Raw genomic sequence first — 25,888 nt, 5'->3', positions numbered from 1 at the left:
AGCATTGTTACATTACACAAAAGAGGAATTCTGATTTTAAGTGGTTTAAAGATCCATCTTCATGTTGTGGGGCTCTGCCAGTTGAAGTAATTCATTCTTAATCCTAACAAACTAAAGTTTGTTCAGCTACAGTTCAGTACTGAGCTATAAATTTCTCTATTCTTTTGACAAAGATATTCTACCAGAAAACAATCTGATCCTAAGCTGCTCTTGAACATTGAAGTTTCTGGACTGAGAGCAGTGATGTTTCGCATACAAAACATAGACAATGTGTTCAACACCATGTTCAATTATAATGTGTTTGAGTACAAACAATTTTCTGACTCTCGGGAATGGACAGTTTTGAGAAAGAAATTAAGAAACCCCACACTTCGGCAACACAATAGGGTAAATTATCCCTATAATGCTGTCTGTTGACTATATAGCAATGAATACATACCTCAAATGGTATATCAACCTTGGTTTCATTGAAATTATGACCTGATAAATGTTAACACAGGGTTTGGCATTAACTTTAGGGAAACAAGTATGACAAGTAAAGCTTTTTAGCAAATGCTTTCATCATTTCTGCATAACTTTCTCTAGCTAAGAGCTAACAAGAAATAGATAGGTGTTTATCATACATACAGGAAAAGTTACTCATCTGAACTGTAACTGCAGTATAGAAAAACATCACAGAAGGTGTAATTTTACTGGACTTTAAACCTACCCATCCACTAGACAGACATCTTTTGGGCTACATGATGCCTTAATACTTCCTATCAGCATGAAATCTCAATTCAGTTCTCCCCTACCACTTAAGTCACTAGGTAGCAGGATTCCATGAGGACAGGACGAAAGATGGGGCCCGTATTTTGCAGCACTGATCAGTTTCAATCAACCTGCTAGATGATACATGTTCTTGAACATACGCTAAAATAAAGGTGTTATGAAAATGTAAACCTTAGAAAATCAGTGCTTCATACTTGTAAAACTTATTTTCTGAACACAAAAATACAAAAGGAGTTCAAAAACTGATTAGACAAATTCATGGCAGATCATTCAAACTATTCTTAAAACAAAAAGTCCATTCCAAGAAAACCTTGTAACTCTGCCTGCTGGAAGGTGAGATAAAGACAAGGTTTAATCTATACTTTGGCTTTTTCTTGCCTTCCCACTCCCATGAAAACAAAAATGGGCTTTCGGCAGATCCATTCTGGTAACTTCTTGTGGATTTTGTTGTTGCAAAAAAATAATCAAGAGTAAGAAACAAGCATAATGAACTGCAATTTCAGCTTCTGAAAATATCTTCCCCTGAGTAACTGTTTGTCAAGACACAGACAGACTATTATATCCTCTTCTTTTATGTGACTGTTTAGTCACTGCTGCCAAGATCTCAGTGAAAGACTGATTAAGGTAGCTGGAGCTTTCCCTAAGGGAGCTTTTCACATTTTCTCAGCAGGCAGGCTCTTTTCTAAGGAAAATTTTTTTGCTGAACTACCATGAACGAAAGCTGGAACTTTGGATAACAAAGTTCTGGAGCTGGTAGTTCCTGAGGCCACTGAAAATGCTCTAAAAACCCATTGCAGGGTCTAAACCACACAAACCCAAACCTGGATGCAAAAAAATCCTCCAATAATCATGCCTAAATAGACTTCTTTTTTTTTCTTAAGTGGTTGTTTTTTTCTTCCTGAACACAGCGCATGCACATTGTATTTTTTTTTTTTTGCAGATGGACCTACCCTTTGCAGAATTATCTTAGACATCTGTCTCTCCTAGGAGAAATATGTGAATGAAGAGCAACTAACAGCTAGAAAGTAGCTCTGTAACTATGAAGAAAATTTCCATTAAACAGAGAAATGCAACCCTTGACCAAAAACACACTCACGTGTGGAATTAATCCTATATCCAACCCAAATCAACACAATCTTAAAAGTATGTCAGAAACAAACAAAACCTGCTGTGGTCCGTCAAAGCATTAAAAAATGAGACCCAGAGACAGCAACAGAAAACCTACACAACCTGTGAGCTGCTTTGCCTTTTCCTCACTCTATGGAGGCTCAGAAAATGTTCAAGCCTCTTGTATAGCACCAACAGACACCCTTCCAAAAAAAAACCAAAAAAACAAACAAACAAAAACCAACAAAACCCCAACAAAACCAAACATCTGAGATCCTGGGAGCACACTGAGTGCATGTGAACCAAGAACACAGCAGAATCACCATGCAGAAAACAACTTGAGGAAAGACTGCTTTCTCTGTAACACACCTAGCATCAGTGGTGGATATCCAGCAATGGTACTAGAGAGTTACTGCCATACTATTAAACTATTTGAATGAGGAGTCAGTGGAAGTTTGAGGGGCTGTGGAAAGGGTATATATGTCTTTTTGTGTGTGTGTGTGTATCTCTCTCTTTCCATCTTATTTCTTACACAACTCAATCTCATCAATGAACCATGACAAAAGTTATTATGAAGGTAAGGACAGGAGCACACAACATTTTTTCCTTCCCATAATCCACAAGCTCTCATAGACCTGCTATTTGGGTGAAACACTTGTTTTTCAGTTCACTTTGATTCATTCAACAGATCAGAGACATTGGGCAGATTACACTGCCCCAGGATTTTGGGAGTTGAGAGAAAGACCTTTGCGGACCTCAACACAGCGTAGAGACATTTAGCAACATGAAAATGCAACTTTTTTTCAACAATACTGTTATAAAGGGTACCAAAGAGTCATCTAGTAGCCCAATTTTTCTATCATTCAATATCACATACATTTAGAATTGTGATATCATGTTCATATTTTCTGTCCTCAGAAAATTATAAGAAAGATTGCTTATAATAATCATAAATTCAGTACGTAAAGACATCTACTTTATTGTTGTTATGTCATAATAGAAAACAAGTTCTACAGTCTTGACAAAGTTTAAGCATCAGTCTGTTCTAACATTTCCTCCTAACTGCTGAAATATGAATATTTCTAATTATGGCACAGGTGTTTGATTATCCTTTCTCATTACTCTATCTTTTGTTTCCTAGTAGTCCTAACTTTTCTCTCAGGAGTTAATTAGTAGCTGTAAGTATGTTGTAATACAATACACCATGTACTGCTGAACTGCTCACGTCTCTTCCGCACTTTCAAGTAGGTCCCTTTGCTACCCTGCTTCCTGTATAGAACCGCTTTCCTCCACAGTAATTACACACTGGCAGTCCACTCAAGGCCCATGAGGAATAAAGCATGAAAAGTGTCAGTCTCACAAATAGCAAAAGGTAAAATTTCCTAAATAAAACTATACCCCTTATAAAAGATCTACTACTAGGTCAGTGTACAGGAAAATTCCGAAATAAAAAAGTGAACTGTTGTGTTTAGTGTCATAACTGCATGACTCTCCAAATTAATATATGAATATATATATATGTATACCCGTATACACAATATATATGTGTGTGTATGTTTATATATACATGCGTATGAAAGGCTCTGCTTTTGCATCACGAGCTCAAGGGAGTGAAAAGGAAAGGCGTGGTAGACTGGTAACTGGAGCTTCCTGAAATATTCACTGAACTTCCATATATAATTTTCTGACTCCCTTGAGGAAGAGTGGCAACACAGGCTTTACAGTCATTTTTAAGTGCACTCAAGCACTGAAATTATCTTAAATTTAATAACTAATTAACCAATATTATCTTCAGCCTGATAATAAGCAGAATTATTTAAAGGCACAGCAAACAATGCTTTCTTTAAAATCTTCAGACCACTCTTATTTTACTGTACTATGTAATACCTTACAATCACTTATTCCTATCTAACTATTACATTACATTGGTGTTAGAACAGTACAAAAAATTTCCCACTCTGAAGTAACCGTGAAAGGATAAACCATTGTATGGTCTTCAAAGTAACAGGAGAAGTAATAATAAACCACTTTTCCGAGCTGAGGATACTGAAAGATTTGCTTTTAAACTCAAAAAAGGTATTATTCATATTTTCAAAAGGAATAATTTCTGATACTTACATTACATATGGGATCTCTGAAAAATGAAAGACCCATCACCCTTCTTCACCCGTCATTCCCAGACAGAAAATAGCCTAACACGCAATCCACTTACCACACAAATGGAAAAGCAAATTTTAAGTACTTGTCCTGAATTAGGACAAACTGTGATGAGACTCTGGGTCTCTCACATTTAATTCAAGTGTCCTAATTGACAATGGCTCTCCCTAAATCCACAGCTCTTCATCAAGGCCAATTTGGTTTTGAAAAATGTCCAACAATTTAATAATCTTCCTATAGATGAAAAATGCTTTACCTATAAATTCATATTCAGGACTATTGAGCAACAGCCAAAGAATTCAATAAAAACTATTTTTATACCTCTGCCCTTTGTTTCCATTCCTAGTAAAATTTTACATTACAGGGTCCTCATATTCCTCTCACCTCAAAATAATTAACATTCCTACATTCTAGAGAAAAGCTACAAACTACAGTGGGAAAAAATCAGGGACACCAAGAAAAACCAAAATAGGATATTACCTACACTTGAATTCTTTGCCTTATTTCAATTCTACCTGAAGTCAACATTGATCCTACACTACACAAAAAGGATACCCAGGTTTATTGGTGTCTTCAACAGGAAAATTAAAGGCAAGCCCAGATGGTAACATTTACTTACTCGTCTATTTGACAGACACATGTTTCCACCTCTTTCAGTGCAGCTTGTAATTTGAACAGCAATTTTTGATAGACATCTTGCGTTTCTAAATCTTCTTCTTTTAAGAGGTACCTCAGACCATGGCCCTCTTGCTGGCCAAGAGACTGTCCTGAAGGGGCAGCCATAGTAGTAATGGTGTGTTGGACATAAATCATGGGATTCAGTTTACCTGGGAATAGTCCAAAGGTACATCATTATCTTTTTTTTCCAACACACATTCTGAAGTCAGTAGAATATCTGATATTGAAACATTTTCAATGCTTAAAACTTTATGTAATTATTTAATTTTGCATTTTATCTTGCATATCAAAGTCAAGCTATTTAAGGAAAAAGTTACTGTAAAATCATGACTAACCTTTATTGTGCTTTAAAATGCTTCTCCCAAGTAACAAGTGGTAGGACAAGAGGTAACGGCCTCAAGTTCCCAGGAGGGGTTTAGATTGGATATTAGGAAAAATTTCTTCACAGAGAGGGTGACCAGGTATTGGAACAGGCTGCCCAGGGAAGTGGTGGAATCACCATTCCTGGAAGTGTTCAGATACCATGTAGATGAGGCCCTTAGTGACAGGGCTTAGCAGTCTTGGCAGTCCTGAGGTACAGGTTGGAACTGATAATCTTAAAGGTCTTTTACAATCTAGGTGATTCTATGACTCTTTGAAAATAACCCTAAATATTGAAAATAGGGAGATTTCATAAAGGCTTGTCCTTAATTCTAGTATTTAGGACATAAACCTAAACCAGTTACCTTTAAGGACTCTGTATCAGAAGCACTAGCTTCAACGTATCACAAGCTATCAGAAGTAGTAGCTCTTTCAAGGTCAACTGACTTACCTTGATCAGTGTTTTTATACTCCTTTTCGTGGGAAGAATGTTTTCTGCTGTCTAACTGTACACCAAAGGCACTACCAAGGGAAGTTGAGGTTTTAGGGTAAGACACTTCCATCACATTGATATGGCAATTGGTTGGACAGAAATCACTGCTGTGAAGTGGTGAAATCTTTGACTTAGCTTGTTTGAAGGTAGGCCAAGCTCTGTTTTTTAATACTCTTGAAAACTAGAAATGAAAAAGAAAGAAAATTTTTTATTAACAGCTTTTGAAATGTCAGCATTTGGCTGACAAAACTTTTGTATCTGACTAAAAAACAAAAAGTTTAAAATACTTCAGGCATTCTTGATTTCAGATGCCTTGATTTCATAATTTCCATCTTTCTCTACAAGGGAAAGAAAAAGGTATTTCTCATTTTGTATTTTTGAGGGGTTGTTTTTTGAAATAAATTGTATTTACAAATGTAAATAGCCTTGTAACAAGGAGATAAAATTTATTTTCCTTGCAACATAATACAATATTAAGTATCTTCCTGAGAAGAAAGTTTACAATGCTGTATGATCCACTGCTGTACTACACATGCCATTTATAAAGACTTGCTGACATAAATGATTGTAAGTCAATGTCTTGAAAAAATTTCTGAATTTTTTGCCTCAAGCAAATAAAGACAGAATTGGAAGCAACGGATTATGAATTTCATATTCAGGCAGGATGAAGTCCTCCCTAATGGTTTCTTGGCTTGCATTAGGAAAGGCATTGCCCCTCCACTCAGCACTGGTGAGTCAACACCTGAAGTGCTGTGTCCATTTCTGAGCTCCCCAGAAATAGACAGACATGGACATACTGGTGAGAGTCTAGGTAAGGGCCACTAAGATGATGAAAGGATTGAGCATCTGTCCTATGAGGAAAGGCTGAGAGAGCTGGGACTCTTCAGCCTGGAGAAGTGAAGGCTCAGGGGGATCTTATCAATGTATTCAAATATCTGATGTGAGGGTGCACAGAGGAAAAAAACCTTCCCAGGGAGCGCGGCGAACAGAGCCGGCAAACAGAGAGCGTCGAGGCAGAGGGTCGAGGCAGTTTGCGCGGCAGTTCGCGCGGGCAGGGGAGCGTTCCAACCGCCTCATCGAGAGGACTCGCCTGGAGTACAGGAGGGGGAAGGAGTGCTGAGGGACGTAGACGGATTGATTGACCAGATAGATCATGGTTACAACACGATCGAAAGCTGTAGTGAGTACTAATGTGGGTATCCAGACTGAGCCTTCCTGCAGACATGCAGCTGTGCAGGTCTCTGGCTGCAGCGAATGCCTGAGCCTGGCACTTGTATTGGAGGGAGCCAGTGATACTGCTTGTGTTCGCTGTGAGCAAATAAATGACCTGCTCAGGCAGGTGGCTGAACTGAGGGAGGATGTTGAAAGGTTGAGAGCCATTAGAGAGTGTGAAAGTGAAATAGATTGGTGGAACCACACCCTAAGGCAAGGGCAGAGGGAAGTGGTTCAACAAGTTATGGATCCCCTTCCCTCCTAGCATCAGACAGAAGGAGAGAGCTTAATGGACAAGGATGGATGGAGGGAGGTTCCAAACAAAGAAGGAGTTTGCTTTGGTAGATGAGGATTGGATTAGGGATCAGGTATGCAATCTGGACATCTATAAATCGATGGGTCCGGATGGAATGCACCCACGGGTGCTGAGGGAGCTGGCGGAGGTCATTGCTAGGCCACTTTCCATCATCTTTGGTAAGTCGTGGGAAACGGGCGAGGTGCCTGAGGATTGGCAGATGGCAAAGGTCACACCAATCTATAAGAAGGGCAAGAAGGAGGACCCGGGTAATTATAGACCGGTCAGCCTTACCTCCATCCCTGGAAAGGTGATGGAACAACTTATTCTTGACTCCATCACTAGGCATATCAAGGATGAGCGGGTCATTAAGAACAGCCAACATGGTTTTATGAGGGGGAAGTCATGTATGACCAACCTTATAGCCTTCTATGAGGAAGTGACTAGGTGGAGGGATGATGGTAGAGCGGTAGATGTAGTTTTTTCTTGATTTCAGTAAGGCATTTGATACTGTCTCCCACAGCATCCTCATAGATAAGCTAAAGAAGTGTGGGCTTGACGATCAAGTAGTGAGGTGGATCGAGAACTGGTTGAAAGGAAGAAGGCAGAGAGTTGTGGTCAATGGCGCAGAATCTAGCTGGAGGTCTGTGACTAGTGGAGTTCCTCAGGGGTCGGTGCTGGGACCGGTGCTGTTCAATATTTTCATCAATGACCTGGATGAGGGAACTGAGTGCACCCTCAGCAAGTTTGCTGATGACACAAAACTGGGAGGAGTGGCTGACACACCAGAGGACTGTGCTGCCATTCAGCGAGACCTGGACAGGCTGGAGAGTTGGGCGGGGAGAAACTTGATGAAATTTAACAAGGGCAAGTGTAGAGTCTTGCATCTGGGGAAGAACAACCCCATGTACCAGTACAGGTTGGGGGTTGACCTGCTGGAAAGTAGCGAAGGGGAAAGGGACCTGGGGGTCCTGGTGGATAGGAGGATGACCATGAGCCAGCAATGTGCTCTTGTGGCCAAGAAGGCAAATGGCATCTTAGGGTGCATTAGAAAGGGAGTGGTTAGTAGGTCAAGAGAGGTTCTCCTCCCCCTGTACTCAGCCTTGGTGAGGCCACATCTGGAATACTGCGTCCAGTTCTGGGCCCCTCTGTTCAAGAAGGACAGGGAATTGCTTGAAGGAGTCCAGCGCAGAGCCACAAAGATGATTAAGGGAGTGGAACATCTCCCTTATGAGGAGAGGCTGAGGGAGCTGGGTCTCTTTAGCTTGGAGAAGAGGAGACTGAGGGGTGACCTCATCAGTGTTTACAAATATGTAAAGGGTAGGTGTCAGGATGATGGAGCTAGGCTTTTTTCAGTGATATCCAGTGATAGGACAAGGGGCAATGGGTGTAAACTGGAGCACAGGAAGTTCCACGTTAACATCAGGAAGAACTTCTTTACTGTAAGAGTGACAAAGCACTGGAACAGGTTGCCCAGGGGGGTTGTGGAGTCTCCTACACTGGAGATATTCAAGGCCCGCCTGGACAAGTTCCTGTGTGATGTACTGTAGGTTACCCTGCTCTTGCAGGGGGGTTGGACTAGATGATCTTTTGAGGTCCCTTCCAACCCTTGGGATTCTGTGATTCTGTGATTCTGAGGACAGAACCAGGCTCTTTTCAGTGGTGCCCAGTGCCAAGAGGTGGTGGCCACAAACTGAAACACGGGATGTTAACTCTGAACATCAGGAAACACTTTTTTACTATGGGAGAGACTAAGCACTTGCACAACCTGCCCAGAGAGACTGTCGGATCTCCCTCCTTGCAGATGCTCAAAAAACTGTCTGGACATTGTCCTGGATAACCATCTCTAGATGGCCTTGCTTGAGCAGGGGGCTTGGGCAAGACCTCCAGAGGTCACTTCTAACCTCAACCACTCTGTGATTTTGAGTGAATCTGTGAAGCTGATAAACACTAGGGCATAAAAAAATGCAAACACCATATTTCAGACTTCTCTAGCCCACCAACATTTCTCTTCCCTATGTATCAGCTCAGTAATGATGAACACTTCTCCCTGGTCCCCCCTTCTGTGGTCTAATTCTAATGTAGTGCTTAGCCACATCTCCTTTACTGTAACACCTGAAATTTTGTGCACACTCTTAAACAGGCTTAGTTACTTGTTTTTAAGATGACATTTTGACCCAAAATGGCTAAGACTGAACTGCATTAAATTTGGACACTCAGAAAATAGGCCTACTTCAGAATAATAAAAGTTATGAGATAAAGCTCTCTCATTTGAAAAGAGACTTGTCAGTCACAAGTAGGATTTCTGTCAAAACGTGTCCTTTCCAGTGCAGTTTGTTGTTAGGGAAGATTTTTTTTTTCTGGAAAAGACATAATCACTTCCAAGTCCCTGATATTTTAATCACGGTATCTCTACAGTCAAAATATTGCACAGACCTACGTCAGCTACATCGCATAGCTCATGCATAAGAATATTTTCAAAGTTAACTTGCAAGGTTCCTTCCCTAATAAATGTCAGTACAAATTCAATCAGTCATGTTTTGACTAACACTTCAGTTGAATTAAGGTATGTCCCTTCTGAATAATAACAGGTTTTTGTGCTGGGATTTAAATTTATCTTTATTTTGGTGTCATATTACTTCAGCCTGATGAACATTTGACTGATTAGTTATATTTAAATCTCTATATCAGTACAAGATCTGGAAGGTTACAAGAAATCCAATTATGGAATTGTTCGAAGGGTGAAGAATGTACAAATAGTTAAGAAGGGCACTAAGGACATTCAACGATGAAAATGTTCCTGCAAGCAGTACATATTTCACATCTCAATCTCCCACACATCCTGCTCCAGAGAGACCAAACGCCTGGCTATGATTTAATCAGGTCATAAGTCAGGCTCAAAATTCTTTTCATATATGTGTTGAGAAACATCTGGGACTCATGGCACTGGACTCAGCATCTATTATGAGCAAAATGTTCTGATAATAATAATAGTAGGAACTGCAGAAATCTACAGGGTTTCTATTTATAGAACTCAAACTTCCACAGTGAAACCAGGAGCCAAGCTAGGCTCAGGCACTCCAAAAGTCTCCTGTAACTATGGTTACCTTTACCTTGCCAAGAAAATGACACATCTATTCCTGAAATTCACTGCGTTACTAATTGTCATTAAAAGCTATAACTGAAATTACTAATTTTTTAGCAGATGAGCTTGGAAGTGCAGTTTGTATCAATAATATCTGCTTCTAGACAGTATAAGTACTATGAAAACTTGCCTGAGGCTGTTTGTGTTATACCCAGCATAACAATGCAATTTCATTTATTGTCTTGGCCTCCTTACAGGAGGCCGTAGATCATGCTCAAAATTTTTTGGCTACAGGAAAGTTATAAACCACCTACATGTTACTCAAACTCTACATACAATAGCATTAGTGTTAAAAGCATTGAATTTGGGGGGGTGGGTTAAGCTATTTTTAATCAATTTGAAAACACAGAGGTTTATAATTTAGGCAGATGGAGAGACTGGATATTTGGTAATGCAGTATCAGAAGCCTTTCAATGTCTCCTCCTGTGACTCAGCTTCTCAGTTTAGTTCTTGTCAGGGACCACACTGAAGAGTTTTTAGAAAACTGCTTTTTGGCCTTCATCCTACTGAAGCTACAGGTTTTCCATACAGTCTTCTCTTCATTTGAAAAACAACAAACATTTTTTGTCCTTTTCCATGCAGCTTTTTGAATTGTATGAAGCTTCTACAGTGAACCTCTTCTTCCTTTTCTTTTTTCTTTTCTTTTTAGTTTTGTGCATATTAACTCAGAACAGGCCAGTCTGTAAATGCCACAACTCGGGTAAAACAGGGCAGAGCCACATCTATGTAAACATCTCATGTCTACTTCAAACTAGTTCCAAACTCCCAAGAATTAAGTTGTATGGGAGGGGCACCAGAAACCAGGATGAGAAAATAATTTTACATTAACATATTCGCAAATGGTTAATTCATTTATGCCCTGCTTAGCTAAACACTGGCAGCACCCAAAGGTCATAGTCCAGGTCATTTATGCATTCACATCTCACATATTTAGAGATCTCAAGTGAAAGTCAGTACCTTCTTTTTTCCTTGTTCTAATGTTTTATTAAGCCAAATTAATCTAACAGCTTATAGAGATACTAATACTTATGCTAGAAAAAGTTACAGCAATTTGAAGGGCATAAAAGATGAATAAAAGGGTAATGATTTGGTATTTAAAAAACATTAGAAGGAAAAAAACAATTCTGCTCTTATTGCTTCATTTTTGGTTACCATCTGCAAATTCACTAGTGTACTGGTTTAAGGCATTTACAAGAATGCAAGCCCTTTTGTTGGAAATACACAGTTGATTGTATCTACAAGTGAACACAGCAAACAGGAAAGGATATGATCTATTCAGTGTCTAAAAAAGGGATAATAAAGAACATAGTTTGAAAATAATTTATGCAGTTATTCAGTTTAGGCATTCATGCCTCAAATTAGCTAAACTTTCAGCCATATTTTCATCATTGCAATAGAGATTTTGAAAAGTTATTCAAAATGTACCACATTCTCCTATTTTTCCCTTAAAAGATAAATATCTCCAAGCTTGGGATATACCTTTTTATAACTAGAGATTCTTCGGTAGATGTGCTCAATTTTCTCACTGCAAATGACGCTGAATTTACTTTGAAGCTCGGTGGGGATCACTTCATTTAAAGAATTGAGGCTGTTACAATTCTGCACAAAATGTTCATCGCTTTTTGCCAGTGCTTCAAGAATCTACAGTAACAAAACCAAGAGCAGTATGTTATGAAGTAAGATGACTAAGATACCCCCCTTACTTATCATCCCTTATAATTAAAGATGAAAAGCCAGGTATCAGTTGCCTTTTAACATTACAGGTAATGCATATAACAACAATTTATAAAACTTTGGAAGCAAAGAGGTTTCTTGAAATCTATCCCCTGCATAAATTATGCCAATAATAAGTACTTTTTATATTGCTTCTCATGATATTGTCTGATAACTACTTACTTCCCACTAATGTAACCACTACAGCTCCTCTGAAATACATTATCTGCTGTATTTACTTGAACAACACACATTACACAAAGCTGATGAATTAATTCAAGTCTTGTAGCAAAAATTTGGGAGTATAAGCAATGACACATTTTAAAAAGGATACAAGAAAACTGAGTGCTATCCACTGTGTATTCTACATACATAAACAGCTAACAGGGAATAGAATAAGCTATACTGCCCAGCGAAGACTGAAGCTCTGCAATGATGGAAATAGCACCAGCAAATGATGGTGATAGAAAACCGAGAACAAAAAAGGTTTGATGAAGATATGTAAGGGTAGTACATAGCATTTTTTTTTATTTTTTTTTTTTTTTTTTTTTTTTTTACAATTTCAGGCATTGAAATTCACTGTGTCATGGAACTTGGGAGATGCCTACTGCTGGTTGGGGCTACCTCTGAAGACATGTTTAAAAAACACACCCAAAATAACTTTCTAACTATGGCACCCAAAATACAGATAAAGGCACCTAAATAAATAATGACCTGAAGAATTGACTAGACCAGCCCTAGCAAATCTCACAATGCTGCTGCAAGAAGTTACTCCCTGTCTGTCAACCTGACTTGTTTTAAAGTGAAGCTGGGGAAAAGAAACACATGCCCATGCCTCAGTTATTTCAGTAAAAGATCAGTACTTCAGTTTACACTTTTGGTGGAAAGATCAACAGAAGAAGAAATAGGCAGATATTAATACACTCCCCAAAACTTGGGCTTCAGTACCTCTATTAAGCAATGTTTGTTAGCTTGCATATGTGTGTGAAAAGATAAACAAAAACTTATTAAAAGAGCTGTATTACTACATTATTTGTCGATCTGATGCAGACAGTATCAGATACATATTAAAAAAAAGAAAATCACATCCCGTTCATAGCAATCACAGACTTTACCATCTGGAAATATTCACAAAATAAAAATTTCAAAGTAAACTCAAAAGTTGCACTTGTTCTTTTTCTTCCTCCTTGATTTTGCCAATGTGTGCATCTATGTACACACAACTTTATTTTACTTTCAGAGACAGAAAATACTGATCTTGTGCTACTCCTTTTACTGAAAGACATTTTTAAAGTTGCACATGCAATTCTATGTAAGTGCATCATAAGAATTAATACACACAAAAAGTAGCTTCATACCTTTGCAGTCAAGCTGAAAAATCCCTTTGGTTCAATCATTTTTTCTAAGACGTGGCACTTTATTCCAGCTGTGCTATCATACTCATAAACCACTCCATACTCCAGATGGACATTGTCAACAGTCAGACTCACATGATCTTTTTTCCCATCAATTATTGCCATAGTGTTAAATTTGTCAATTACCTCTAGAATAAAGGAAATTATACAAATCAGTTCAGGAGGGCTGGCCACTAAACAAACTAAAAGGGACATCGGCCTGTTTAAAGATGTTCATCAAAAAGCCCAGCTACCAGCTGAATGACTTAAGAATCAGAACACCAGGATGCTAAAATACACCAGGATGCTAAAATACTAGATTGCTTAAGAGGCATGAACAGACAAGTCACAGTAGTCTCTCTCTACAAACAGCTATTGAAGGGGACTAATTCAATTTCATTTATAATCAGAGACATAAAAAAGCAACCAAAAAAAAGGTGAAAACTGAGAACTTCCAAATAACCTAGGAGGAAATTACCATGAAAAGTGTCAGCATTCAGAAATGAAACCACAATAACCACATTTACACAGAGAACATAATTAAAGAAACAGTTAACATGAATTATGTTTATCATGATGCATATGAATACAGCTTTATCTAAATCTTAATTGCCTGAAAATAATCTGAAGGATAGCTGATTCGTTATTTCTTATGCAGTATGCATCGAATTTAGCCTTAAATTACTACCAGTGGTTAAAGTAAATCATGTAATTCCTAGATTATGTATCCTATGAATGAAAATTGAACATATTTTCCCTAAAGTGTTCACAGAAACTCATTCTTGAAATGGTAAATAAAACAACTTTCAAATAACAGCATGCTGAATTCACATCTTTAGAAAACAAATCCTTATATATAACTCATTATATGGTCTGCTTGCAATTTCCTCACTGAAAACAAAGCCACCTATATTTCCCCTGTTACTACACCAGCATTCTGAGCAACAACAAAAAAACAAAGAATCACATACCTTCCACTTTGCAGTCAAAGGCATCTCCTCCATCATCTCCAGAGGGCTTAGTGTTTGTTTTCTGAAGATCCTCCTGTGCACTTTCAATGCTGTTGTAAACCCACTGTATAGAATCTTGCTAAAAAAACAACAAAAATAGACAGCTAGGAAAAGCTTTACAAGTGCAATTGATAGCAACTTATTTCACTGCTCTCCAACATGAAATAGTTGCACTAATTCCCTGATTATTATCAGCTTTATTGCTTTCCAAGCTCCAAGTTAAAAATAATATTGTGAAAATTCTGTAAAAACTTTGCCATTACCTAAAACCATCTGAAGCATTTTGTCAACTTTTTATTTCAGAGTATACTGTCATGAGGCAGTATGAAATCTGTGACAGCATGACATCCATCAGTTTCATGGCTCTGACAAAAATAATTTAAGCCATTTCAAATCAAACTACAGATTGAAACATATTTGAGACAAGAAATCATGAAAAAATTAAGACAAATTATTTTTGCCTTGCTAAATCTGCTGGCACATATTATGGAATACCAAAGAAAGATACAGATTGTCCAGTTAATCTATTACCCGTATGTCACTGGCAAGAAGAAAAGACACTAAAGCCTTCATTACTTGTATTTGGCTTTAGTACAGTTACTTATATTTGACTTTAGTTATCTTAGTGGCTGCGTGGAGACCTAATAGCAGCCTTCCAGTACCTGAAGGGGGCCTATAGGGATGATGGGGAGGGACTCTTCGTCAGGGACTGTAGTGACAGGACAAGGGGGTAATGGGTTAAAACTTAAACAGGGGAAGTTTAAATTGGATATAAGGAGGAAATTGTTTCCTGTTAGGGTGGTGAGACACTGGAATCGGTTGCCCAGGGAGGTTGTGAGTGCTCCATCCCTGGCAGTGTTCAAGGCCAGGTTGGGTGAAGCCTTGTGTGGGATGGTTTAGTGTGAGGTGTCCCTGTCCATGGCAGGGGGGTTGGAACTAGATGATCTTGAGGTCCTTTCCAACCCTAACTATTCTATGATTCTATGATTCTATGTTCTTTATTTTTCCCACAGATCAGCAAAGCTGCCAAAACAAAGACAGAATCACCCAAAAAGTCCAGCATCCGATGTGACTGAGTGACATGTGAGCACATGAATGGTGGCTTGGTCATACAACCTATGAAGAAGCCATGTACACAACTGGTACCTTGTTCTCCCCCTTTCACTTACTCAGCCACATGCCCCATCACATCCTTGCAGAAGGGCCTATCAAATATATCATCTCCAGACTACTCTTCCCTTCCCCTTACACTTCAAAAGAAGCTTGACAGTCATTTAATCACTCCCTCTCCAACAGCTACAGCAGAATAAATGACACAATTATGACTAATCTGAATTCACAGACCTTGAAAAGAAGTTTGTAGAAGAATTCAAAGTCAAGTAAGGACAGCAACATTTTAAGCTGAATGCTACAATTTTCACACAATTTCCAATTATGCTTTGCTAACATACACTATGCAGCTGCTATCTTTATCCCATTAAACAGATAACTAGATTTTCATATGATTAAGGTACTGTTTCTCTCTAGGTTTCCTAGATTCATCTGGAATTACTTTTGACTCAATGGCACTGAAATATTTTAGTCAGGAAGCTGAAGAGCTCTCTGTTGATTGTTGGAAGACACCTGTGCACAAGCTGATTGACAGAAAGCCTTCTGAAACCTAGGCTTCTTTGCAGGTACACCTGAAAACCTGCTGCTTATTTATTGACTCTTACAGGTTTGTTTGGCAGCATTAAGACTGTCATGCCATCCTCTAATAGGAGATTTGCATTATGCCAAAGGGTTCCTTCATTATTTGAACTTAGTATGGCTTATGGAAGGACCAACTACTTAAACTGGAGGTCCCTCTTTCAAAAGTTAATACAAGATATAATGCAGTATGATTTGGAGCAGTGTTACACAGTTATTCACAACGCAAGAATCTGAAATGAAACTTCACTCTCAAGGCAAGCAGGAAGACTCCTCACCCCAAGAAGTGGAATATACAGGAGAGAGAAAAAGATCCCCTTTCAAATATGCTACTGTCAACCACAGGAAAAACTGCAATATTTGAATTAATTAGATGATAGGATAATGCAGTGTACTTATAAAACAGGAAAAATCCATGGTCATGGTCCAAATAATTAAAACCCCAAATTTCTGAATAGGAAATTAAATTTTAGCTATCTTGACACTCATGGGAATACTGCCTTTTGTTTCAGTCTAGACAATTCTGCCATAGCATTTAACAGCACTACATCCTAAATGAAGCTTTTCTGATCAGTCTGGGGATTTTAGTTATTTGTGATTTTTGCTTTTGTGTTATTTTTTGCTGAACTATGATCTGCTACATTTTAAGATTGAAATAAATAATACATATAGGAAAAACAGTTATGTACACTAACATATTACCCAAGTGGATTAAACAAACAGTAATTTTGCATGTCAAGGCATTCATGTGTCAGCCAACATTAACCAATCCTCTCTGAATATCACTAATCTCTATAGGAATTCTACAGTTACACAGAGTGAATACACCTGCTATAAATAATTTATCTTTTATTCTAGCCAGTTTTGCTACTAGCTAACAAAGCACCATCCTTTTACTAGACAGCATCTTCCTTTAAAGGATAGGTGAGCTTGATCTTGCTATGCTATGTAACAATTTCAATACTCTATTAACAGTTCAAACAGAAACATCCAACCACCATTTTCACAGACACTGTAATTTGCAAGACACAGTTCTAATTCTTATTTATAATTCTTATCTCATATCTATGCAGTAGGTGCAGGAGAAGGATTTCACTCTTGATTTTAATTGGATTTTTCTTCTCACTTAACATGTACTGGAAGAGTTTGTGAAGTTAATTAATGATATGGGTTCACAGTTCATGAAAAATTTGCAAGGACTTGGGAAAACTGCATTATAGAATCCAGCTGGTTTTGCCTTTGTTCCTTAAACTTGTGTCTTGGAAGGCTAAGATTTCCTCTGAAACCTACACGAAAAAGATAATAAAGATTGCACGCTTATATAAAAAAACGGGGAATTTTGAGTCCTTGAATGTATGTTTATTCGCAATACTGGAATGCAGTCAGAACACAAAGACTTTTACAGATTGAACATGTGCACTCTCCTCTCTGTGCTGAAGTGTTACAAAATTCTGGAAGAAGACTATTTCTCGCATGGAATTCTCCCATTGCTGAGCATACAGCAAGCTTAAATCCCTCTCCATTATGACGACAATATACCTCCTAATGCTTTCTACACAGAAATGCAGAAACACTTGAAATAATACCATATACCAATAATACCATAATACCATACCAATAATACCTTTAAAAATACCATATTAAAAAAAAAGAGCTATCAACTTAAGATTTATTTTGATTCAGAAATAAATAGACCTTGATCATCAGCAATATATTAAGCAATCTTAAGCTTTTACAATTCAACTGGCTTCCCTTCAGTTTTCACCAATCCTTTCCCCTCATCCCACTCAAACATAACAGATGTGTGAATAGAGATACACAACACACTGCTTACTTTGACCAAAAAAGAAAAATCTTAGAAGAAAGTCTGCAAGGGTGCTAAATGAGACATACCTGCATTGGCCGCCTGTACTTCCTGCATGCCGTGACATGAGCAATAACACTTGCATGAGTCTCTTTGCTGACATTAATTCCATTCACTTTGATTATGCACTGGCCAGGGTGGAGACCTGCCGCAGCTGCCACCGTTCCTATTCAAAATAAATCCACGTAAGTAACAGACTTCATTTTCTAAACATATCCTTTAAAGCTTACAGTCCAAAACCCTCTTTCTTAATCAGAATCTGCTCTCACCAATTATTACATACTTCCCCTCACCACAGAGTGCTTCTGCAGTCAGCTGGACTCCAAGAAAATGGAGTTCCTCAACAGATGATTTCATAAGAGACCAGACTACTTTCCAAATGCTGTTTTACAAATCAAATTATAATAAGTAATATGAAAATGTGGAAAAATTGTCTTAAGTGATTTTAAAAGGATAAAAGGCCTTAGCTTGAAACTTACTAATTATAACTTAGACCACTTTTATTCTAAATTCTTTAATGTGCCCAAGCTTATGAGCTTGTTGACTACTTCAGGTTTCTCTATTCTACATACAAAGCAGAAGCTTTCTGACAATTCATAAATATCAGAGCATACTAGATTTTATTGCTCAACATTAAGCAAAATACCAAAATTCAAGGTTGTTTCCAAGGACTGACCGATTTCCAGTCAAGTAGGAGGGGAGGAAGAACAAAACATTCTCTTTGACCAACAAAAAATATATGATTTAGTGGTTTATTTCCACAATGGAATAACCACCTTGGAAATATCTTCCATCCAATGAATGAATAGGTACTACAAAAATAGCAGCTGTCTCCAGGTCTTTCAGTATGACTCAAGCCCACTCCTGAAAGACAGCTTGCTTGTGTATAACTTTAGTTCCGGCTACCTGAACATTTCCCTCCTTATGTCTCTCTTGATACTGGCACAAAGGAGACAGGGAAGTCAAAATCTATTGCCTAGAGACTGCAAAGCTGAGGTACGGAAGCTAGCTGCTATGAAAGAAAAGGCTAAACTGAATTTTCAAGGCTGACAAATAGAAAAGCTCATCATGACCTGTCAGCTGAATGTATCTGACAAGGAAATAAACAATATTCCTGGATTTCCCTAATTTTAGCTACTATCAGGTCAGACAACAGCTGTATTTTAAATCTAATATCAAAGGCTTTGGAAGTGACACCATTAACAGCTATTGCAACACATGCACCAAAAAAGTTTTAAAAATAAACATTTAAATAGGTCTTTTTAAATATCTCTCAAAAAAAAAAAAAAAAAAAGAACAACAAAAAATCAAAACAAACCAACCAAAAAAAAAAAAAACCAGGATCCCAATTCAGCAAAGTATTTAAGCATATGCTTAAAAGTCTTTCAGGTTTAGTAAACCACTCATGCACACGCTTACATACTGTAGAGGCTAATTGGAATAAAGTGTTTGCTTAATGAATAAGGATAGGCAGTTGAATTGAGATCCAGGTGCAGAAATAATTATCACATCAGCTCAAAAGTCTGTAGTCTATTAGACTTTCTCTTGAAAATCTAATTTCTGGCACCAGAGCCTAGGAAAAAAATAAAAGTTATCAAGCTCTGTTCAAATCTGGCTGCTTTGCAGATCAGTTCACTTAAAATTCCTCAATTGTAAAGGGAGGAGGGGGGAAAAATGTACGTGATGGCCCCACAACAGCTGAAGATAACTTTAGTTGACTCTACCATTAACAACACAGACAGCAACAAAGAATGCTTCACCTTCTTTCATCACCAGTGTCGCGGTCAAGAACATATTGAGTTAGAGATGGCAAGCCTTTGACAATCACACCACAAAATGGACAAAACAGTATTTACAGGAGACACCTGCAATTACTAAGACAGACGAGGCGACTAGCACCCTTGAAAAGACTTGTGAGAAGTGCATTTTCTGTAAATTGTTTTCAGAACATTGCAGGACTACATGGCCACCTAACAAATATAATGCTCAGGAAGTGAGTGGTTCCAAATAAAGAAAAAAAAAAAAGCCAGAAAATCTATCCAAAGTTTACAAAGTATAAGAACACAAAACAATCTTACCTGGTTTTATTTAGTATTGTTTGTTACTTTGGGGGAGAAAACTACGCTGAAACACTGGACCTAATTTTGATGTATCTCAGCCATGCCATTTAGATAGCAAATGTGTATTTACCATCACAGTTGACAGCTCTTACCTCTCCCAACAGCATGGACAACTGATGGACCAAAGCCCCGGATTTGGAATCCAAGTCCATCTGCAGAATCAGGAATCTTCACTGTCCTGATATAAGCAAAGATTCAGAAGGAATGTAGAAAAGGTAACATTTTGTTATTTAACATAAAGGTAGATATATAAATATATATATTATATATATATTTTTATATATAAATATATCAATATAAAGCAATAAGTAGGTTACAAGAGTGCAGGACATTTTCATTCAATTCACAGTTTCAGATTCAGCAGGATCCACTTACAGATACTTTGCACCACTGGCATCAGAAATAAGAGCAAGCTGCAATACTGAAACCAATCAAAGGAATGCAATACTATTTCACAGGTAAATTCAATATGCCAATTATGACCAAAGCATGTGATTTGGGCAAACTGCCACAGCACAGCAACACTGAAAGCCCTGGGAAGACAGGGAGTCTCTCAGTCAAGAGGACAAAGCCTGGGGACCACAGATCATGCAAGGCCTTGTCAGAGAAGCTGCAGAAGACTGCAAAGACTAGATCCATATCACACTTTGTTAACATCTAAGTGACTACTTGATGAGCTTTACTGGGGAAGTATTTGGTGCAATTTTTCCAGGCAGCTATGTAAAATCTGAGGTTTGTCAAGCAAGAATCGCCTACTACTGTTCTTCTAAATCATAAGCACATTGTACTACACTCCTGCTGGCCTAAGTGCAATAGCAATAAACCTACTGAAACATGACCAACAAAAACAGTTCTTAGAATCAAAATTCACATCGACTCCTTAAAATGAAGCCCTGAGCTCACCCAAAGTAAGCCAGCATATCCACATGATATCAGCTCGGGTTCCAGAAAAAGCAACACAGCTGCATTAGCCCTTATCAGAGCTAGTCAGGTCATGCATAACAGTCCACTGATTTAGCTTTGCAGCCTTTACTTCCAGAGCCAGCTCTGTTATTTCAAGGATCTCTGCCCCAAGCTCTATTTGCCAGTGCAATTCAAATTGATGATGAAAAGTGATTTAAAATACATTTGGACTTTAATAAACTTGATTTGTAGATATTATGTTGAATAATATCACTGCATCATTTCTTGTACTTTCATTTTTTCTGGTACACAGAATATTCAGCATTTGGAAACAATCGTCAGCATAGGTGAGATCCAAAACCCACTGAAGTCTATGAAGCTTAAAAAAATTGGAATATTCTTGAGATTAAAGAATTTTCATCTGAAATATTTTCATAAGTATAGAATTATGTAGTATATATTATATACTAATGAAGGTTGATACAATCTATACAGTTTCATTCTGAAAATGCTTTTGGAATATTCTGATGAGGTATGAAAGACCATCACTGACAGTTTTAACCTAGGAATTTAGGAGAGAACTGTCTCTTCTGCCAACATAGTTGTGCGAGTGGCAGCTCCTGACAAAAAGCAGGCAGCACTGAGAAACAAATTCTTCAACTCCTCTGAACTCCTCATTCACTAGATTACCTCTGTCAACCTTGAAATTCACCCACATTTTCAAGTTGCATCAGAAATTAAACAAAGATCTCCATTAAAGAAAGTCCAAGATACATCTTTTATACTTGCTCCAACACTCTTATCTACTCATTTGGGGAATTTTTGTTATTGCTGTTTTTGTTTGTTTGTTGGGGATGCCACTGCATGTCTCAAAACACCCTTGCTTATTAATACAAGAAACACGTCTGCTGAATCAGAGCCATTTCCAAGGCACACTCTGGTAAGAGAATGGTTCCTCCTTACCCAGCAAAATTTGATCAAAATTACTTCTGACCACTGTTTCTTACTTTCCTCTTTATTTGGTATGTATAAACCAGTAACAACTACATTAACTTCAGTAACAGACCTATGCTAATTTACATATTTACTGAGCCCAGCCATCAGTCCTCACTTTGCATTTCTTTTAAGTAACAAAAATTGCATTCAGGTAGGAATGGTCATAACTGTGTACAGAAATACATCTGTTACATAAAGATGGAGAGCTGTTTACTTGCTCATGCTGTTTACACAACCAGCACACATGCTGAAGAGGCCCATTAGATCAGAGAGTCTGACTTCTGCCAAACCAGCAACTACTCTCCAGGCAGAAGAACTTGTTTAATAAACACAGTGAGAGATAAGTGATCAAAACTGTCCATTATAGTCAAGGAAACTTCATTTACGCTTGTGGTTCCTGCATGTATTTAAAGCAGCAGAGACGATGATCTAAAGCACTTGTGTTTTTCTTCTCCTGACTAATGCAATAAAACAAAATCAAAGCAGATCAAATTGCTTAACTTTGCAAAGTCAGATTAGATACAGCATTTAAAATAACTTTACAGTAGTACACTCTGAAGCTCCGCTGGTCTTTTAAAATTCACTTCAACTGTAGTTCATAAAAATTCCCCCAAAGGAATGATAACTTACTCCCGTGGTTTAGTGCTCACAAGAACCCGCAGGGGTTTTCTACTGTTTAAACATGCTTTCAGGAAGCAATCCACTTCACTGAAGGGTCGCAGAAAAACCAGGTCACCGTTAATGGCAAAGATTTTTTTCCCAACTTCCAAGCCTGCCATCTAGAAAACAATGACAGTTGTGTATACATTTGCTTTTTATAACCATTATGTTTTCTGCTGCTGGCATGCAACCCCAATAGGAATAATGACATGCACACTGCTTTTACATTCTTTATGCCTCCTTCATGTACCACACACTACAGACTTAAACCATAAAACACTTCTAGAACTGGTTAAATTGGCTTGAAAGGTACATTAAACACTCATTCTGAAAAGACCTAAATACAAGACTTGGCCTTAATCAAGATTTTATGACAGTATTAAAATATCAGTTAATATTTGGAATAACACAACAGCTTTCCTTGAGCCAATTCACTTTTTTATGATGCTACCTAATTTGTCCATCCATCATTCTCCAAAGGACCTAAAGCTTCTTTTCATAAAGAGCTGATTAATATTCCAGTAAGTGAATATGTATTAAGTTCCAAAGCAAAAAAAAAAAAAAAAAAAAAAAAAAATCCTTAAATATTTCATGGTCTTTGAGCCAATGGTATCACAAGCCAAATTGCTTACAGGTTTTAAACTCCAGTAGAACAAAAAAGGAACTGTAACTAGTTAGATGGCAGGAGTACACACTGGAGCTCAGGGCAAAGACTAAACCATAGCACCATCTGAGATCATGGCAGAATCCGACTGCTAGAAATCATCCTATACAGCACCGTGACTGTATTACATTATTGATTTGCTATATCTTTTTTTACCTTAAATTTCTACTCAACCATGAGATTTAGAAAGACTTGAAATCTGGGTCCAAATTTTTGATCTTGTGGAAGAGAAGACTCATTCTTTACCTTTACATGTACAAAGACTCCCATGCAGTTCAACAGAATATGAAATTACTCAAAGAGCATCTAAAGCAATACTAACAAACAGAAAGGCTGTAATTGTTTCATTTGGATTCTCAAATTCTAGACTTCATCCAAAGCTTGATACGTCCTTCATTATGAAATATATCTAGTGCAACTCACAGACTAGCTATATATTCAGTTTACACTCTACTGAAAATGTTTATTCCGCTCATGATCAATGCCATCACTGGAATATTATAAAATTTATAAAAATAAAATGACCACTTTTGTATCACCACTCAATATGACAATTTACCTGAGCAGAAAGTAAGTGTTGATAATGGTCAGAGCAGCATTTTTAACAAAACCAAATTTAAAAAAAGAAAAAAAAAAAAGATTCATAACCACAGTTTTCTTGGAAAGTTATCATTGTTACCTTCTATTACCACAGATTTTCCCCACTGATGTACAAAACATACACCTGTGATCAAGTGAATAAAATAGGGATGATAATTTATAATACTTGATACCTCAGCATTTGATCCTTTCTCCACCACTTTAATAATTGGCACCTTATTTTTATCTTCTAAACCAAAACCATAGGTGCCTTCATTAGATTTAATCTGAAAAATAAAATTGTTTAAAATATTGTTCAGAAAGGCATGAAGAACAGCTAAAGGACATCCCCATTAAATAAATACACACAGTGCTAATTTATTGTCACTACAACCGATTTCTTCACTCATTAAAACATAAAATCCCTTACTCACCAGTAATGACTTGGCTATGACATTTTCCACTACTTTCAGATCATGTTTCATGAGCCTGTGCTTCATATTTGACCCTTCCATTTCTTCATCCGCATAAAAACGAAACAGTAGTGGTTCATCTTTAAATTCACTTTTCTCTAACACTGTAGAATGCAAGACCACATGTATTAATGCCTTTCATAAACCATAAAATACTGAACATGCATACACCTATTAAATGCCAGCAAACTATTTCTGTATGTGAATCCAGGGAAATATTAATTTTTGACATAAACAAAGATTTTTATTTGGATCCATTACAGACAGGTATCATTAAGCTCATTTTCAACCCCAACATCTGGATTTCACCAAGCAGAGGAAGCCATATTAGCTTGAAATGGTTTTAGTGAAAACGCCAAGCACAAGGTTTCTTCCTAAAAAGGATTTAAAAACATGGGTTTGAAAAGTTCTGATGGACAGCTGCTGGAGATGCTCAGCACCAAGTTCTAGCACTCTCCAGCTGGTGAAGGATGCCAGGTTCAGTATTGGAAATGGGTTTGGTGAGGATGTGGAAACAACTAGAACAGCAGGCGCATGCAGTTTGGATATTTAAAAGTGCAAGGATAAAGAATGAACAGTGCCAGAGAGGAAGTTAATTCTACCTCCTTCTCTAAACAAGCTGATAAGAAAATAATTTCTTCCTCTTTTCATTTCAGTAAATGGCCTACTGCTTCAATCATTTCACTGAAATCTTCCCTCTGATGGTATTAAATTTGACCTTGTTCACCTCATTTTTTGTTCTGCACATATCTCTGCTCTTCTCTCCCTTCTTTGTTTGCTGCTGCCCTTATGATTTTCTCATTTTTCTACACTCCACTTTCTCCTATTGTCACCACTTCAACTTTTTCTAAAGGTCATGCTCCTCCATTCATTCCAAAAAAAAATCTCCTTTCTTTCCTATGTGTTTCCTAATATTTTTATCATCTCATCTGTGCCAACATGTATTACCTGATTAAGAAACTTCTTTCAGAGTGGCTGATAAAACTGACACACACACCCCCACATTCTCCAGAGGATGAATTCCTCACTGCGTGCTATAAAATTGACTGAAAATAGTCTTCAGAGTATGTAATAGCTTTTTTCTTCTTTGAAGATTGTAGCATAGATCTCTTCAGCAATACAATGAAAACACTTCCTAACCCTTCTGTAATATCTTTACCAGCCCTTGCATTTCTTTTCAACTGTGTAGAAAGCATTAAATGAAAGGTAAGCATAGCTTGCACAGAATGTATTTACTTACCATGGTGCATAAACCCATTATCACAAAGAGCTACACCGAATATCATAGCTTCCTCCCTCGTGCGGCAATCTCCCTGTTAAACCATAGCATATTTTTTTCATTTACTTTAATATAGCAGCAAAACACACAATAGCACAAACTCACAGGGTTGGCAATGGTTGTAGATGGTATTTACTCCCCCACACCTTTATATACACATTTATTGCACACTTATTAAACAGTATATTATCATAAAACCATAGAATAGTTTGGGTTGGAAGGGACCTTTACATGGTATATATCTTTACAGTTACAAATAAAGATGTAAACATTTTAGTAACTCTGCATTCCCCATAAAAATTTAATATAATAGAATGTAAAAGTGT

At 37.6% G+C, this 25,888-nt stretch overlaps 1 protein-coding gene across 1 annotated transcript in view; it reads right to left on the bottom strand.

The window, feature by feature from the left end:
• The window catches only part of PREX2 (phosphatidylinositol-3,4,5-trisphosphate dependent Rac exchange factor 2), a 176,251-nt gene that overhangs the window by 68,083 nt on the left and 82,280 nt on the right, over window positions 1–25,888 (bottom strand). Inside the window, exons 16-26 of the mRNA XM_065668406.1 lie at window positions 25,524–25,596; window positions 24,245–24,387; window positions 24,005–24,097; window positions 22,538–22,686; window positions 20,101–20,186; window positions 17,918–18,054; window positions 14,297–14,414; window positions 13,290–13,474; window positions 11,698–11,859; window positions 5,525–5,747; window positions 4,655–4,862 (exon numbers count right to left, since the gene is read on the bottom strand). Of these exons, the coding sequence (XP_065524478.1) occupies window positions 4,655–4,862; window positions 5,525–5,747; window positions 11,698–11,859; window positions 13,290–13,474; window positions 14,297–14,414; window positions 17,918–18,054; window positions 20,101–20,186; window positions 22,538–22,686; window positions 24,005–24,097; window positions 24,245–24,387; window positions 25,524–25,596 (1,577 nt within the window). The remainder of the gene's footprint in view (window positions 1–4,654; window positions 4,863–5,524; window positions 5,748–11,697; window positions 11,860–13,289; window positions 13,475–14,296; window positions 14,415–17,917; window positions 18,055–20,100; window positions 20,187–22,537; window positions 22,687–24,004; window positions 24,098–24,244; window positions 24,388–25,523; window positions 25,597–25,888) is intronic.

The sequence above is a fragment of the Lathamus discolor genome, chromosome 2 (genome assembly GCF_037157495.1).
Source record: "Lathamus discolor isolate bLatDis1 chromosome 2, bLatDis1.hap1, whole genome shotgun sequence".
In the NCBI taxonomy this organism is placed as follows: Eukaryota; Metazoa; Chordata; class Aves; order Psittaciformes; family Psittacidae; genus Lathamus; species Lathamus discolor.
Note: the sequence above shows the minus strand (reverse complement) of the source record. Positions and strands in the feature narration are given on the sequence as shown.